General features: G+C 49.7%; 7 protein-coding genes across 7 annotated transcripts; 4 read left to right on the top strand and 3 right to left on the bottom strand.

Annotated features, from left to right (window-relative positions):
* Positions 1–18: 18 nt before the first annotated feature.
* Positions 19–2,550, bottom strand: CDV56_105949 (uncharacterized protein; the record flags this gene model as incomplete). Its single annotated transcript, XM_026759568.1, has 1 exon — positions 19–2,550. One exon carries the CDS (start codon positions 2,548–2,550, stop codon positions 19–21), a length of 2,532 nt encoding a protein of 843 aa, XP_026617916.1.
* Positions 2,551–3,068: 518 nt separating this feature from the next.
* Positions 3,069–4,590, top strand: rvb2 (RuvB family ATP-dependent DNA helicase reptin; the record flags this gene model as incomplete). Its single annotated transcript, XM_026759422.1, has 3 exons — positions 3,069–3,077; positions 3,134–3,580; positions 3,637–4,590. 3 exons carry the CDS (start codon positions 3,069–3,071, stop codon positions 4,588–4,590), a joined length of 1,410 nt encoding a protein of 469 aa, XP_026617915.1.
* Positions 4,591–4,925: 335 nt separating this feature from the next.
* On the bottom strand, positions 4,926–6,296 carry CDV56_105685 (GYF domain-containing protein; the record flags this gene model as incomplete). The annotated part of the gene is made up of 1 exon (XM_026759304.1): positions 4,926–6,296. One exon carries the CDS (start codon positions 6,294–6,296, stop codon positions 4,926–4,928), a length of 1,371 nt encoding a protein of 456 aa, XP_026617914.1.
* A 392-nt stretch (positions 6,297–6,688) lies between these two features.
* On the top strand, positions 6,689–8,008 carry CDV56_105551 (polyubiquitin-binding protein UFD1; the record flags this gene model as incomplete). The annotated part of the gene is made up of 3 exons (XM_026759170.1): positions 6,689–6,691; positions 6,751–7,068; positions 7,142–8,008. 3 exons carry the CDS (start codon positions 6,689–6,691, stop codon positions 8,006–8,008), a joined length of 1,188 nt encoding a protein of 395 aa, XP_026617913.1.
* A 698-nt stretch (positions 8,009–8,706) lies between these two features.
* CDV56_105429 (TMEM53 family protein) lies at positions 8,707–9,570 on the top strand (the record flags this gene model as incomplete). The annotated part of the gene is made up of 1 exon (XM_026759048.1): positions 8,707–9,570. One exon carries the CDS (start codon positions 8,707–8,709, stop codon positions 9,568–9,570), a length of 864 nt encoding a protein of 287 aa, XP_026617912.1.
* An 809-nt stretch (positions 9,571–10,379) lies between these two features.
* CDV56_105198 (DUF4246 domain-containing protein) lies at positions 10,380–12,502 on the top strand (the record flags this gene model as incomplete). Its single annotated transcript, XM_026758817.1, has 4 exons — positions 10,380–10,570; positions 10,639–10,720; positions 10,836–11,867; positions 11,927–12,502. The coding sequence occupies 4 exons, from the start codon at positions 10,380–10,382 to the stop codon at positions 12,500–12,502; spliced, it is 1,881 nt and encodes a 626-aa protein (XP_026617911.1).
* Positions 12,503–13,643: 1,141 nt separating this feature from the next.
* RPC2 (DNA-directed RNA polymerase III core subunit RET1) lies at positions 13,644–16,716 on the bottom strand (the record flags this gene model as incomplete). Its single annotated transcript, XM_026758484.1, has 4 exons — positions 13,644–13,649; positions 13,708–15,715; positions 15,785–16,575; positions 16,651–16,716. The coding sequence occupies 4 exons, from the start codon at positions 16,714–16,716 to the stop codon at positions 13,644–13,646; spliced, it is 2,871 nt and encodes a 956-aa protein (XP_026617910.1).
* Between the last annotated feature and the right edge of the window lie 621 nt (positions 16,717–17,337).

The following is a 17,337-nucleotide window of genomic DNA, read 5'->3' as shown; positions in this document are numbered from 1 at the left end:
CGAGGAATCAAGACTACCTTAGTCTATAGTGATGGGCCCCTCCGTGATCAACCTGCGCTTTTTCCTCTTCTTAGACTTTCTCTTGCTCTCTGAGGGTGACGCGCCCTCATTGTCCAATGCATGAGCCGGTGAAGAGAATGTCCTAGGGGACTCATTTCTAGCACCAGATGACCTCTCATTCTCATCATCAGAAATGGTTGAAGGACGTGGTCGTTTCTTCCTTTTCTTTTTCTCGCGCAATGCGAGCGCAGGATTAGCCTCAGCGATCTCAGCATAGTTTGGGAGGCTGGTGACATCATCGGACCCTGCAGGGCTTTCTTCTCGCTTAGGGGATTGTGTCACACTCTCTGGTTGTTGAGATTCCAAAGAATTTTTGAGCGCGTCAAGTTGCTCTAACAAATCCTGATGATCGGCAGACACGGATTCCTTGAAGCGGCGGAAGCGATCATCAAGGGATTGCAAATCCTTTGTATGAGAGGATAAATTTTGGACCTGATCTTTCAGTTCGCGATAGGATTCATACAACTCAATTCTGTTTTGACCGTCGGCCGCCTCTTTGGACTTAGTATATTCCTTAATTTCAGATACATGTTCTTGATATTGCTCTGCCAGAGAGTTGAAGTTGGTGTGCAATTGCTGAAGTTTATCAGGAAGAGCGCGTGCACCCTCTAGCTGTTCCGTGAGAGCAGAGACTTGAAGGGCTACCTTCCCAATGGTTTCCCTGAGGTGCGTTCCTTCTGCTGATTGCTGGCCGAGCATAGTTTTCTGACTATTTTGGGCTTGAACAAGCTGTTCAATGGTCTTTTTCAAACATGATATTTCTTTCTCGGCTTGATTTTCCAAGCTTGTGATCTGCTCTGTCAATTGGCCTGCGGAAGGGTACATCTCTTGCATAGCAACGACCATGTTCTTCACAACCATTTCGGTCGAAAGATGATTGTAACGAGTCTCCAGGGAATGGAGGCCGACTCGCACACTCTCAAGTAGGCGATTAGCATTTTTTAAAGACACGTCAACCGTGTTGATTTTCAGATCCACCGTGTTGATTTGCTGAAGGGCTGCTGCGGGGTTCCACTGGCTCATTCTCTGTATTTCTTCAGCGAGGCGGCCGTAGCTGTCTTTCAAAGACTGAATCTCAGCTTTATCCACAGCTGCTGCAGGCTCTAACTGGCTTATTCTCCGTACTTCTTCGGCGAGGCGGCTGTAGCTGTCTTTCAATGATTGTATCTCGGCTTTATCCACAGCTGCTGTCGGGTTTTCCTGGCTTATCATTCGTGTTTCTTCCGCGATGCGACTAAAACTGTCCTTCAATGACTGTATCTCGGCTTTATCCACTGCCGCTTTCTTGATCTCCTCCATTTCTGCGAAATGAAGCTCGTCTTTCATAGCCTGAAGGTTTTGTAATTGATCGACTTTTTCCGCCAGATTCTGGACTCTCGACTGCAAGGATGAGTCGGGTCTCGGAACCTTGGATAGATTGCTTTCAACGTTCTTCAAACGCAACTCAATATTGGATGCGTCAATTGGAACTGTTGCTGGAGCCTCCGGCGGAGCTGCCTTGACCATTTCTATCGGAACCAGACGCTCATGGATTTCTTTGAATTTCTGCTGAAAAGCATTGCCAGTGTCGTTGCTGGCATCGAGACGTTTCTGTTGTGCATCCATACTTTTATTTACTCTTTCGAGAGAGCCCGAATATTCTTCCTGGGCCTTTTGCAAAGAGCTGAGCTTGGCATCCAAGGTCATCGTTATTCTCTTTAACTCATCAACTTCCGAAGAAAAGTGTGTCGGCACGGTTCCCTGAGAGGGGAATTGAGCAAAATCTGAACTCAGCTTATCAACGCGTTCCTTAATCTCTTTTTCGTGTCTCATCTGCGCGTTGATAGAAGCCGTATGGTTGCCGGAAGTCTTCTCAAGCAGGACGACACGATCCTGAAGGATCTTGATCTTGGTCTCTAACGACTGAAATTTCTCGCGACTCGCATCGGATTCGCCCGCCGAATCTCCCACTCGCTTCTTGAGCGCCCGGATTTCATCCTGTAGTTTGTTTATCTTCTCGTCTGAATCAGAATTGTTGCGCAGAAGCAAAGGCACCCATTTCGTTGTGAGACAATTTTCTAGCTGACGGTAGTGCGATTGGTGTTTGGTGATAGTCTCATCCATTCGTGTCAACTCAGAATCTTCATCGTTGCGAGCTTGCTGGAAGAATGCTGTGGTTGATGGGAAACTTGGCGCGGCTTTTGCCTTTCGCAGAAGACCTTCTGTCGTGTCCTTCCTTTTCAACAATTTCTCCTTTCCGACTTCCCGAGTAGCTGTGTCAACAGCAGCTTTGATCAATTCTGAGAGGGCGCGAACGAATTGATCTCCAGTAGCCCCATCTTGCCTGTCACTAGGCGGAGTCTTGTTCGGTGGCCGTACGCCGAACTTGGGACCGTTAGGAGAACCAGATATGCCAGTATCTAGAGAGGCTGTTCTGGCAGGCGCTGGCCTGTTTCGACTGACGAGGCGAGGATCGCGTGACGTGGGGGTATTTGGGTTGTCGACATCCATTTTGTCCGCCATCTATGCACTCGGAGGGCCAATCGATAAAAAATGCGCTGTCTCTAGTCATGCGTAGCTCACATCTGATAGCAATTAGAGGCGAGAATGTAGTGTGTGCGCGACTGTATCTCAGAAATTGAATTCTCTCATCTCGCCATCAACTAGGCAAGCTTAAAGACATCGACGCGTTGTAAAGCGCGTAGAGGACAAATTTGGCTGACTCGGCGAAGGAAATGAAGCCGGCACAGAGTTCAAGAAGAAAAGAGCAAACGGACGAAACAAAACAAGGTGATCTTCTCTTTGTTAAACTGAAATTTGTTGGAGAGCGACCATGGACAAAGACATACCACTTCGACAGGTCACATTATTCTGCCGGGCGGCAAGTGGGGCGGTTCTCAAACTGTGTCTTTCTGCCCTGTACAGCTCTTTTATCTGCATTGCAACTTCGGAATTTGAGAAGATAGATTTGCGCGTTTCAGTCAGTATCAGTGGCAGTACAGAAAGACGTTGCTGAATTACAAATCAATATGGCTGCGGTAAGTGACCTGACTAGACCTTACATCCCTTTCAATATGATTGATTTATGTCACAGCCTATCTCAACCGTCGCGGAGACGAAGGAGCTCCGTGGTCTGAATCTCATTGCTGCTCATTCACATATCAGGGGACTTGGCGTCGATACAGACTCGCTTCAGCCTAGAACATCTTCTCAGGGCCTTGTAGGTCAGGAAAAGGCAAGGAAGGCGGCCGCGGTCATATTACAAATGGTCAAGGAGGGCAAAATCGCGGGTCGCGCAGTCCTCATCGCAGGGCCTCCCAGCACAGGAAAGACAGCCATTGCCATGGGCATGGCCCAGTCTCTTGGATCCGACGTTCCTTTCACAATGCTCGCAGCCTCTGAGATCTTCTCTATGGAGATGTCAAAGACTGAAGCACTTACACAAGCCTTCCGGAAATCCATCGGCGTTCGAATCAAGGAGGAAAGTGAGATCATCGAGGGTGAAGTTGTGGAAATCCAGATCGATCGCAGTGTTACTGGTGTGAGTACAGGTTTTTGATTTCTCCTCTCTGAAAGTGCGGTTGCTAACCGTTGTAGGGAAACAAACAAGGGAAACTCACGATCAAAACCACCGATATGGAGACCATCTACGACATGGGAACCAAAATGATTGACTCAATGACGAAGGAGCGTGTGATGGCCGGAGACGTTATCTCAATCGACAAGTCGTCGGGGAAGATCACCAAGCTTGGACGTTCCTATGCTCGTTCTCGAGATTATGATGCGATGGGCGCTGATACCAAATTCGTCCAATGCCCTGAGGGAGAACTTCAGGTCCGCAAGGAAATAGTACATACCGTCAGTCTCCATGAGATTGATGTCATCAACTCACGGACGCAAGGATTCTTGGCCCTCTTCTCTGGTGACACTGGGGAGATTAGAAGCGAGGTCAGAGATCAGATCAACACAAAGGTGGCTGAATGGAAGGAAGAGGGCAAGGCGGAGATCATTCCCGGTGTTTTGTTCATTGACGAAGTGCACATGCTCGATATTGAATGCTTTTCCTACATCAACCGCGCCCTGGAGGCGGAGCTTGCGCCCATTGTTATCATGGCCAGCAACCGCGGTCAAGCGCGGATCCGGGGCACCACATACACTTCCCCCCATGGACTACCCCTTGACTTTCTCGACCGTGTAGTCATCGTCAGCACCCAGCCGTACTCTGCCGATGAAATCCGGCAAATTCTCGCAATCCGAGCGCAGGAAGAAGAGATCGACCTCTCGCCGGACGCTTTGGCTCTTTTGACGAAGATTGGCCAGGAATCGAATCTCCGTTACGCTAGCAACATCATCACTACCTCTCATCTCCTGAGCCAGAAACGAAAGGCCAAAGAAGTTAGTATTGATGATGTACAGCGCAGCTACCGCTTGTTCTACGATCCTGCCAGGAGTGTTAAGTTCGTCAATGCTTATGAACAGCGGTTTATAGGGGATCAAGGTGCTGTGAGCTTTTCAGCTACTGCAAATGGAGACGCCATGGAAATCTCGTAAACGCGTTCATCATACTGCTCCGTGAAGACGAATGCACCAAAAATCAGGTAATACGGTATGACAATATGGTGCTGCTTCCGAGAGCGCTCCTCTTGCTCTCTATCCTCTGATTTCTTTTGATCTTTTGTTTTACACATCTTATGATGTACGATAAGGCTGGCGCTTCTTCAAGCTCATGTGCATGGTTTGTTTGATATTTGGGCTTCGAACTGGGTTCTGTCGAATAAAAGAATATTTACTTCAATGATAATCATGACGTTGATATGCCTTCAGAGGAGTATCCCAACTCGGAGTGTACACATAGAGGTCTTTTTAGGATTATGACCCAATCGTTATCATAGGAAAGAAGCCTCGCTCGTCCAGTGTCCTGTATCGCCCACTTTTCGAAATTCGACGCCCTCGCCGAAATAGCCAGCACTCTTCCACGACTCCATTGTCGAGCTGTCATACGGGCCATGTTCGACACCGCCGTCTCGAGCGTCAGACCAACGAAATTGCCACATTACAGGCTCTTCTTGAGCACTGGTGGGAGCAGTGGACTCCGAGGGAGGATCGACCCAGTCCTCGCCTGTTTCCTGTCGGTACTGTCTTGTGAGCATCTCACGCTCTGTGTCGTAGATCTCTGCTTGTCCCCGTGTCATGAGGATATCCGCCGCGCCAGTGATGGCCTCTATCGCTTGCTTTCGAGAAACCTCATTGGGGTCATCTTCCGTCATTTCGGTATCCTCTGCTGCGGCCCCGTTTTGCTTCGGCCGGTTCTTGTTCTTCTTGGCTTGCCATTTGGGTTTCTTTGGGGCTCCTTTGCCTATCCTTGCTAACGCCTCTAGAGCTGTTTCTCCCCGTTGCAGGTGAGTTATTAGGGTCCTCAGTACATCGGCCGTAAGAATGCTGTCGTTCAATCGGTCTTTTTCCCTCCTCTCGGCCTCTCTTTTCTCTGCTGCCTCTTTGGCGAGCCGTATATCCTTTTTCGATACTCCATCCAGCCAAGAATCATAAATCGCGTCGGGATCTGCTGCTTTTCGTACGTAATTTCCCTGGTCATCAAATTTACCCTCTTCTTGCTCGGCGCGCATATTGAACGCATCTAGCAGTGGCGCATGCTTCTTCTTAGCGCCAGCACCCAGTTCCTCGTCCATGCCCTCCTCGATCCTCGCACGGTCTTCGTCTGCCACATCGCTCTCACTTTCCACCTCGTCCTCCTCGACTGTGTCCCCTGTTGCGTTCAGATCCGCACGCAATGTCACTCCACCTTTCGATGAAGCCACCTGACCCTCAATCTCATCATCTCGCAAGAAACGCACGGTTTTCTTGTTCTTCCTCAGTGCCTCATCGGCATCGATTTCTTCGGCACCGAAATCTTCCTGGAGCTCCGCGAACATGTCGTCATCTTCGGCGTCGTGTTTCGCGCGACTCCTCTTCGCCTTGGCCTCGATGCGCGCGCTGAACCCTTCATTTTCACTGTCCGAATCGTAGCCATCGAGGTTCACGGCCTTGCGGCGCACTTGTTGTCCACGACGGCCGATCTCGTCTGCGTCCAATACTGGGTCCTCATCGAGCACGTCGGGTGCAAGATTAGAGGGATTCCGTAGATCGAAGCGTGGCTTCTTGTGTTCGGAAGGACCGTTCGGATCGTCTTCATCGTGGTGGTGTGTGCGCGTGAAGTCTTCACCTGCCCGCTTTGGGCGTGGTTGAGAGGAGGACATCATTCTCGATGTGAGCGACGATCAGGAGCTTAGTTATTTTAGAAAACAAAAAACAGAGCATCAAATCAGTATCAGTAAACATCCCAAAGCATCAAAAATAACATAAGTTAACTCTATGAGCTTGACTAGAGCTGCTGGTTGATGCTGATTTCTTGTCTTTTCTGGGGTCGGCTCGGAAAATCATTGCGGAGGCATTTGCGTCACTGTTGGTCCAGCGATAAGGAGCAGCTCTAGCTTCTGCCATCTCCAACGCCAACAGTGGAGGTACAATTCCCTGTCAGACCTGCTTTGCTATCTTTCAAACGACAACTTGGATATATTGAGTAACAGAGCCAAGTCTTCAGATCTCCTCCAAACCAATCTTCGAGAACGTTCCCCTACTCACAAACCTCACAATGGTAAGCTCACTTTCAGCTCAACTTTACGCTACAAGTTTTACAAGACCTGACGCCCTCAGTTTCGTCCTGGCTATTGGGACGACGACCCGATGGAGGGAGTTCTAGGCTCCTCCATGCTCCGTCATGGAGCCGCTACACGCCGTTTTGATGAATATTACCGCTGTTACCCCGTCGCGATGTTGCCTGGTCCGGAGAGGGAAAACGTCAACCATGGCGGCAAGGTGATTATGCCGCCTAGTGCTCTAGACAAGTTAACTAGGTTACATATCACATATCCCATGCTGTTCGAGTTGCATAATGGTGCAAAAGAGAGGATGACACATGCCGGTGTTCTGGAATTCATTGCTGAGGAGGGGAAAATTTATCTGCCGTTCTGGGTCAGACAGACAATATTCTCTCTTACTGATCTATTGGGACAGTCGTCACTGACATTTCCTGGTCTCTCTATAGCTCATGCAAACTTTACTACTCGAGCCTGGTGACCTCGTCCAGGTCAAATCAACCGATCTTCCTCCCGGCCAATTCATTAAACTTCAAGCCCAGTCAACCTCTTTTCTTGACATCAGCGATCCAAAGGCAGTGTTAGAAAATGCTTTTCGGAATTTCTCCTGTCTCACGAAGGGCGATGTCTTCACTTTTGCTTATAACGACCAGGTCTATGAAATGGCGGTTCTCGAGACCAAGCCATCGAACAACACCAACGCTATCTCCGTACTGGAAACAGATTTAGAGGTTGACTTCGCACCGCCAGTAGGGTATGAAGAGACCCAACGCCCGAGTGGCACCAGCACCCCCCTCAGCGGGGTAAGCGGGAAGCTGCCCTCTGGGGGTTTACTCCATCCACACGGGACAATGGCTCAAGCGATCAACTACGCGGCCATTGCTCCGGAGTCCACCGACGCAGCTACGGGTGCGAAAGCAGTATCATCAAACTTCCTTCTTGGGGGGCAGCGCTTGAATGCGAAGAAGGGTAGCAAAGCTCCGACTCCTAAGCCTTCAACGCCGGTGCCAGGAGCGACGAATCCTCAGCACCCACCCCCAGCTAGACGCACCAATGGACCACAGCCACTTAGGCTACCATATAACCAGCTATTTTTTGGATATGCAATCAAGCCCGTCAAGGGGCGTGGCGAGGACGGACAGGTCATTGAGAAGCCGCGCTTTCAGGGAACAGGTCAGACATTGCGGGGGAAGAAGAGAGAGCCAGGAGACTCTGCTACACCGACGTCAGGAAGTGATGTGGAAAATCACAAAGGCAAAGAACGCAACCAGAAGTCTCATGGGAGTGGGCGAACCCTTGGCGGTACCAAACGTTGATTTCCCGGTCGATCACTCTCACAGATACAATGCTTAACGACTTCCGTATCCGTTTCTTCCTGAAGGTGGCAAGAGATTTAAGTCAAGACGGCTTCATATCAAGCATATCAGGGCTGGCTGGCGTTTAATAAGGGTCTTTTTCTTTCTTCAACTCTATTTCAACTGGACTCGTTCCGCCTCTAAAAGTCTAGAGTATGGGCGCTAATCATTGCTCTAATTTTCTCGTAAGTTTCCACCAGGAAAGGCGATCACCATGAGTGACTGCTCACTGTGATGGCCGGCTGTATGTCGGCAGTCTCACGAGAGCGGGTGGAGCTTGCCGAGGCCCAACGACCTCACCCGCGGCGATTTCTCTGGCGAGGGTTGCTGTTCTTGAACAAAGTCATTCTCTACTTTTAAAAACCAAGAAACCTGCTTGACCAGCGTAATCCTGAGTCGCAGAGACATCATCGCGTTCCTATGATGGTGGCGTCAGGTTGTATCTAGTGGATCTCTCGCGTCAGCTCTTAGTGCGGTTTGACACTTTGACACTTGAGACTTCATCACAATACTGTCGCCCGAATTCCCTCAAACACCAGTTGCGATTTCCCTTCCAGTGATCAAGTGAACGGCCGATGTCTGCCTTCCTTTTCTGAGGCTCGTCGCATAGATACCATTGGCAAACCAACCAAACTCACTCGCTGATCTCCACAATCACGATGACTCCAAAAGTTCGAGAGGACAATCCGCTGGCCCCTTTTTTCAAACTCTCTTCATCCGTTTACCTCCAAGACCCTGTTGAAGCTGTTGGTTACTCTGGGAAGCAACCCAGAGTCATAGTTCTTGCTTTCTGGATGAACGCTTCCCCACGCGCGCTAGTGAAGTATGTCGTCGAGTATAGACGCCTGGCACCCTCGGCCAGGATAGTCTTCATTCTCAGTTCCTCAAATGATTTTATGCTTCATGCTTCGCAAAAAGCACAGCAAGCCCGTCTTGCTCCGGCCGTGGAAGCCATCCAGGCCTCCAACTTTCCTGAAGGTCCGGTGTTTCTGCACATGTTCTCAAATGGGGGCGTCGCTTCGACCGCCCATTTTCTTACAGCGTACCAGAAGGCAACAGGAAAACCGCTGCGTGTCTCATCGATGATCATAGATAGTGCGCCTGGAAAAGCGACAATCTCCGCTGCTCTCAAGGCGTTCTCGTTCGTGCTGCCCAAGATGTGGTTTTTGCGCTATTTGAGTAAATTCTTGCTGTTTGTCTTCCTGGTAGCGGGCTCTCTGTTACGGAGACTGGCCCGGACTGCTGATGCTGTGAGTCGTGCCCGAAATGCGCTGAATGATCATGGTCTGGTCCGGGGAACGAGTCAGAATGATAGCCCCGAACGTTGCTACATTTACTCCGATGCAGATGAGTTAGTCGACTGGAGAGACGTCGAAAAACATGCCTCTGACGCGCAGGCCAAAGGTTGGGTGGTTCAGCGTGAGAAATTCCTTGGGTCACCGCATGTCTGCCATATGAGGTCGGACCCTGAACGGTACTGGAGCATAGTGAAGACATATCTCGAGTTGCCTGCATCGAAATAAATGGGTGATTGTGCCAGGACTCTCTTGTCTTTGCGCTTCAGACAAGCAAATGCCCTTTCGTTACCACACAAATGTCAAAATTACTCATGATTACCGAGCATCTGCGGTCGAAACTGATATATTGCTTTAAAGTTACCTTCATCGAATCTGGTGCAATCAGTTTTAGTCATTATAATACTTCGCTCAGAGGTGACAGCCGATTCCCAGCCCGAAAAGTTGATCGAACCATGGCTTCGAACAAGAACCACGGATCAAAAGTTGATAGCAACCTTCATGTCTTTTCCACCTCCCATTGGTCATCCTTTATGACTTCATTCCTCCGACAAAATTATCGAAACAAACGGAGCAGGATTCCGCCAGCTCACCCCATCAGAAACTGTGTCCGGTCATCGTTGCGAAGGACAGCCTAGCTCTTTCGGAAGCAGCGGCTCGCTCTAGATCCTCGTTCAGGCTGGCGATGGTCAATTAACCCATCCAAGACAAACATCATACTACAATCACAATGACTCTGAGCTCCATGTCAACACGTCATGAACCTAGTGTGCCCGATCAGTTTCTCTCCATTCTTCATGAATAGTTCTGCGCCCTCATTGAGAGGAGCCAGTCTTGAAAATACACTGTCGTGGAGACCTCCTCAAGGACGACTTAAATAGGAAACGAAGTTCTTAGAACAGTTTGCCAGGTTTGGCGCTGAAGGCATGTGTCCACAATTAACCGGAGGTCTCTTACCGTGCGGGCAAAGGACCAAATCATTTCAGCGTGTACTGATAGAGACTCTATGGCAGTGAGGTTTCGAATCAGCCAGCAACATGTTTCAAAGCGTGCCGAGGCAGGAGGCCTTCGTGGTCGTTCCAAAAGTCCAGGACAGCAAGTTGGTACTGCCTGGATTCGGTTTGCCGCTCAATTATGCACCGGTGGAGCAGAACATCTACGGTGTCCAGAACCGAAGCTTGTTTCCAACAAGTCTGGACGATCGGGATATCGCAAGAGGGGACGTCGAGTAAGGCACAAACCCGTCTGACAAGCTGCATTCAGCATTTGTTCTTTCATGATTCTGATTGAGAGCAGTCAGCCTGTTTTGACCCTCCGTGAGATGGGGATGGTAAGGGTGATGGAGCGCATCACAGATTTGCCTGATTGGCATAAAAACGTAGGTTTGCTCATTTCTGACTCGACTGAATCGCGGCCTGCTTGCCATCATGCGAAGCCTCAATTACTTCGGCCCCGCTTGCTTTTGTGAATCAACTCAACTAACATTTCGACAGATATTTCTTCATGAGGTTGCCGAAACATGGAAGAAAGAAGCAATGGGCGAGGAAGATATCACCAAAAACATGGCCGACTGGATTATCGAGGAGCTACAATTCAAAGCAATCATCTACGAGCATACCCAGGTTGTCTCGTTGTACAACGGCGACGTTACCAAGTCAGACCACAATGTGCCGGAATCATTTCGAATTCAATTAAAATCGGCAACCAGCGCTCTTGAGGAAGTGCCACCGGTATTGAAGTTCTATAACCCAGGGGCCAAGTATGTGCAACGCGATCTCGTCCCGGTTGGATTCTTTCCTCTTGTGTATGGGCGGACACGTGTTCTCAAGGATCGAGTCATTGGGCTGGATGATGCATTGGACAACGCTGGCCAAGGGGTGGTGATCCCTGTCCCTCCAGAGACGATCACACGTGAGGACATGGCTTGGAGAGTCGCTGCTCGCGCCGACATCACTGTTAAGCCTTTCAGTCGCAGGTTCCAGGTTCTTCCGTGTGATCTTGAGTTGAAGGACGACGGCAAGTGGCACATTGTCAGTTATATCAATAACCTACACCCGGTGCATCACCGCAACATATACACGCTGATTGAGGACCTGTTCAACATGACAATTCCTCAGTGGAATGCATCATTGACTCCGCTCAAGGATATGCTTCACGCCCGTGCACGGATTGAGTATAAAAAAGCCGAGTACTATCCCATTTCGAAGGAGGTCGAGGAACAGACGCCTAAAGCAAGACCGGGCGAGGCGGAAGTAGAATATCAAGATAGACTGGATGCGTGGAGGATGGAGAATTGGAAAGCCATCCAACCGGACGCTGGGAAATTCATTCCCTGGGCCGTACCACCATGGATGATGTCCTTGATACCAACGGATCTCCCGACCCCGGTCCGGATTGAGCAGGGTGTTGAGCTGAACAAAGACTATGGACATCGGGGGCTACAAGTAATTGTTAGAATTGTCAGTCACGATCTGACGCCTGAGCATCCGTACTTTGAATCCGGCTGGCACTGCGAAGGCCAGATGGTGAGTTTCGTTCGCAATTACAACACCCCATGACTCTCTTCTGCTGACCGTCACTGTAGAATGAACATACGGTCGCAACGATGAGTTACACCTTCCACATGGACAATGTGCAAGTTCCCTCGGTGGAATACCGGCAAATCTCCGAAACCGCCTCCCTGACCGAGGTCGAGCACGAGCCCGACGACACAGTCTGGCTGAAACAAGTCTTCGGCCTGGAGGACGGAGAACCTTGCGTCCAAACCGTGGGCAAAATCAAAGGGCACCTCGGCCGAGTCATCATTTACCCGAACACCCTCCAGCACCGCGTGAACCGCTTCGAGTTGACGGACAGCACTAGGCCTGGCTGTGTCAAGGTGCTCCATCTTTTCCTGGTCGACCCCAACATCCGCATCATTTCGACGGCCAATGTCCCGCCTCAGAGAGTGGATTGGAGCTTTGAAGGAGTCAGCCCCCAGGAACTTGATGGGGTGTATCGCATGCTGGATAGACTCGCCCTGGAGTTCCGGGGGAGGAAGGACAGTCTACCTATCTCCATGGACGAGGCTAGGAAACTACATGACGAGGTCTTTCGGGAGAGGGTTGAGTACACCAAGTACCAGCAGGTTGCCTTCGAATCGAACGTAGTCGTTCTTTAACACTGGTCGCTGTGCCATGCATTTCTCATCGGCAAATTGTTATTTCTATCTACTGTGTTGCCCTGTTAATCAAAATCCTAGATTCAGACTCCAGACAAATTATACATCATCGACGAAGACAAGACTCATTTGAAAAATCCACATTCCGTACTTTCTAGTCCCGCAAAGACTTATTTCTATCCAAATGGTATGATAAACAGCATCTAATGACAAAACTAAATCGCCGTGCGCTATGCATGCAAACGACATGTACGCAGTAAATGAGTACGTAAAACCAAATGACCTCGAGCGCCAAACCGACCGACAACACACTTTTTTCTCGGACATCAAACACATGAAACTTTTCCTTTTTGTACAAAGCTGATATCGATGCGGTGCAAGACGATCTCCATAAGAGGTAATTACTAGATTCCCTTTGACTCGGGGAACTCATCATCGAGCTTCAGGCGAGCAGTCACGTTCATACTCATCAGTTCCTGAATGAGAAGCTTGGCTGCGTAGGGAATCGTCATCTTCACGACGCTCCGAGAGGACTTGCACCGCTGACACCAGTTCAGATAGCCCATGAACCCGCATTGCTCGCAGACGTCAATCTCGTGGCGATCGGACGAGATCATGAGACGCTCGAGAAGCAGTTGGCTGGTTCCGTAGGCGATGAGACAATCACGCTCCATCTCTCCCAAACGCAGACCACCGTCTCGAGAACGACCTTCTGTGGGCTGACGGGTCAGAATGGCGCGAGGTCCGCGCGCACGCGAGTGCATCTTGTCTTGCACCATGTGCTTGAGCTTCTGATAGTAGATAGGGCCGGTGAAGACGTAGAATGGAAGGGCTTCGCCGGTGATACCAGACGTGAGATAGTCTTTGCCACCGTAACTGAAGCCGTGATCGATCAGAATCCGCGAGGCCTCCTCCACGGGGGTCCCGCCGAAGCAGGTTCCGTAACCGTGGTGACCAGCAAGCACACCAGCTTTTCCAGCAACGAGTTCCAGCATCTTCCCGACTGTCATACGGGAGGGGAAACCATGCGGGTTCATGATAATGTCAGGATTGATACCAGCATCCGTGAATGGCATATCTGCCTGGTCGGCTATGATACCAACCACACCCTTCTGACCGTGACGAGAGGAGAATTTGTCACCTACTTCTGGCCGACGGGTTTGGCGAACAAGAACCTTGACGAGTTGATTCTCGTTCTCCTGTACGGAATACATGACCTTGTCAATGTATGCTGGGTCATGAAGCTTGTAAGTCATGGGCGTTGGTGTATACTGAACTGGTCGTCCAGCATCGGAACCAATTGCAGACATGTTGGATTGCTCGGGTGTGCTCTTGTTGATATAGACCTCACCAGCGTTTACCTGTTCACCGACAGCAGCCAGACCATCCGCTTCAAGCAGTGCATGCTTTCTGATGGGGGCGCCGTTCTCGTACGTGGGCGGATTGAGCCTGTCCTTGGTGCCGTTGGAATAACTCTTCAGGTTGGTCACGTACTTCCGGTACACTTGGCAACGACCGAAGCCACGATCGACGGAACCCTTGTTCAAAACCAGCGCGTCTTCAATGTCGTAACCGGAATAACTCATGACCGCCACCATAGCATTCTGACCGGCGGGAAGTTGATCGTACTTGACCAATTCAATTGTGCGTGATTTGACCATAGGTTTCTGTGGGTACACCATGAGGTAGAGGATAGAATCGATACGGAGGAACTGATTTGATGCGATGGCTCCAATAGCTTGCTTACCCATCGCACACTGGTACGTGTTACGGGGCGATTGGTTGTGGTGTGGGTACGGGATCAAACCAGCGACGGCTCCAAGCACAGTAAAGGGTTCGATCTCCAAATGCGTCGTTGTATCTGTGATGTCTTTCTCGTAAATAGCGATCAAGGAGTCGTTCTCCTCGTTGACATCGAGGTATTCGACCAAACCCTGAGCCAAGAAATCATCAAACTGCATCGTGCCATCACGCAATTTCTCCAAGTGGTGGGTTTTGACGAGGGACTTGCCATTCTCGACAACGATGAGAGGTCTGCAGATCCGTCCATCGTCAGTGGCGATATGTACTGCACATTGATGATGGTTGATGTAGATGCTGACAAACTCCGAGATACGACCCATGCGCCGTAATCTGCGGAAAGCGTTAAGGAAATATTTCGGGCGACGGGTGAGTGCTATTGGCGTTCCGTTGATGGAAATTGTGTAACAGCCGGGAGTGTATAGCTGTTTTCCACCCATGGCCAGAATGTCCTCAGCTCCGAGCATGAAAACCAGGTTCTTAATTGGACCTTCCTCGTCATTCGTCGTGATGTGGGTCATGAGCGCCAAGTTCTTTACCAAACCACAGGCTTCACCTTCAGGAGTATCTGCTGGACAGAGCATACCAAATTGGGACGGTTGCAGAGCTCTGGGACCACTGACTTTTCTGGTCTTTTCGAACTGACTGCTGATACGGGTCATCATACCCAAAGCGGCGATGTAGCTAAGCCGACTGAGAACGTGGGTAACACCAGCACGCTCCATACGGAAACGTTTCAAACTCCAGTTACCCGTCGAGATGGCACGGTTCATGCCCTGAGTGATATGGTTGCTGTGCATACTCATGACACTCCAAGCATCGAATGCTTCAGCGCGGTTGCGCTTATTCAGCACTTTATCGATGTTCATCTTGATGTCGAAGCAGAATTTCTTGAACAAATCTTCAAAAAGCAGAGCAAGAAGCTGCCCAGCCAATTCCAGACGCTTGTTTCCGAGGTAGTCACGATCGTCAACCAGAGAGGGGTCATTCTTGGCCATCAAAACTCGACGCGCCATGTGAGCAACGTATACCGCCTTTGGCCGAAAGTTCATATTCTTGACCTCAATGTGGGAAATTATGACAGAGGCGATAGCCTCGACGGCTTCTTGAATGTGTGTTCGACGATAAGACATCTGTTTCCGGTTGATCTTAATCCGTGCACCGATCCAGTCCAAAGCTTGTTGTTGAGTGTAGATTCCCAATTTGATGCTTTCTTCGAAGTTGATGGCGAAGTCATCCTGGTAGAGGCTGTCGACACCAGCAACTAGAAGCAACATCTCCTGCTCCGTGTGTATACCCATGGCTCTCAGAAGAATGACGATGGGGATGTCTTCACTGAGGACGTTGTGCTTCACGTAGAGCTTGTCCTTCTTGAGGATAATGTAACTCTTTGATTTACGCTCGTTGGAAGAACTGCAATCGCAAGTCAGGTTAGCAGAAAAACCAACATGGTATGAACCGAGAACACGAAGAACAACTCACCTAGTGACCGACGCCTGAACAATTTCCTTCTTCGGGTCGGTTTCGACTATGATTCTGTTCTTGCTCAACTGCTCCTGAACGAGAATAACCTTCTCTGTACCGTTGACAATGAAGTATCCACCAGGGTCCAGAGGACACTCGTTCAACACCGTCATCTCCGATGGAGTCTTGTTTGCCAACACACACTTTGAGCTTCGAAGCATGATTGGCATTCTGCCAATTGACACGCCTTTCCGAATAACCCTTTGACGCCCACGAATGTACTCGAAATTGACCAGAATAGGGGCCGCATAGGTTGTGTCACGGAGGCGGCACTCGTGTGGTGAGACGGTCGACGGGAAAGCATCGGGGGTGACATCCTGCGGCTCGTCCGCACGGCACGGCGAGCCGACGTAGATATCTGTAAACTTGATATAGAAGTTATGATCGATGTCGCTACGGATAGTCGAACTGGACTCGACAATCTTCTTCAGTTGCACTTCGATGAAGTAGTTGTATGAGTCAATGTGCTGCTTCACCAATCCCTTCACTTTCAAGAAAGCCGGCAACAGGTTCCATTTATCCTTGGCAGTGTTTATTGGGTCCGAAAGTGATTTATTGTAGTAGAAGGGTTCGAGAAGGGCGTCGAAGGGATCTCTATGACGGTAGGTCGGTCCTGAAGGCTCATTCGCGCGATCATCTTGCTCAACGTTCTCTGCGGCCGGTGCTGGGTTTGTAGGTGGTTTCGACTGGATAGACCGTCTTCTCTTGCTAGAGGCGTCAGTAGACCCTTTCCGAGAAGGAGCTGCAGACTGTTTGAAATCCATGTAAATCGTTAGCACGAACAAGTATAATGAGAGAAGAGTGCGGAGAAACTTTTGCCATACCTCAGAAGGCTGCGCAGATCGCGCCTGGCTGGCCGCAGGTGGCTGTGGCCTCCTACGAGGAGGCATTGACGCGGAATAGATAAAAGTTGCTGAGATGAGTTCTATGATAGGTGAGGAGTCTAAACGGACTATTGAGGAAATGTCATGGTGTTTCAGAAAATGCTCGCTGTGCAATTTCTTATCATCGAGGGGAAAGATCCGAAATCCGCATTAGAAATTCCATGTCGAGCGGAGGGGATGGTTATGTAAGCAGAATTAGTTAGCTAACTAGTTAACTAACTATCTACAAAAGGCTAGCCCAAGGCACAGCTTACAAACTTGTGTGCTAAGCAGATATGGCTAGATCTTCGACTTTCAGTGTCTATTTTATCGTCACATTTCGACCCTTCATCCAGTTCATACGAAACCTTCATGCAGACAGAGCTCGCATTGAGTAAGAGTATAGATAATTCATGGTCCCAAGTTAAATCGTATGTATGCAACAGTGAGAAAAGCAAGATGATTTGTTTCTTGCCTATCGGGATTCACAACGAAGACTTGCGACGGAGAATTCCTTAAACTTGTAGCGGATATGCAATTTTGTCTATTTGACTACCGTAATCATTGGACAACATGAAGCAAAGTAAGAGCTAGTTGAATCATGACAGGACACTAAGGAAAGGGAGGTACCATCAAATGGCCTCAGCT

Source organism: Aspergillus thermomutatus (genome assembly GCF_002237265.1).
Source record: "Aspergillus thermomutatus strain HMR AF 39 chromosome Unknown NODE_15, whole genome shotgun sequence".
Classification (NCBI taxonomy): Eukaryota; Fungi; Ascomycota; class Eurotiomycetes; order Eurotiales; family Aspergillaceae; genus Aspergillus; species Aspergillus thermomutatus.
This window is presented reverse-complemented; position numbering and strand designations above follow the sequence as displayed.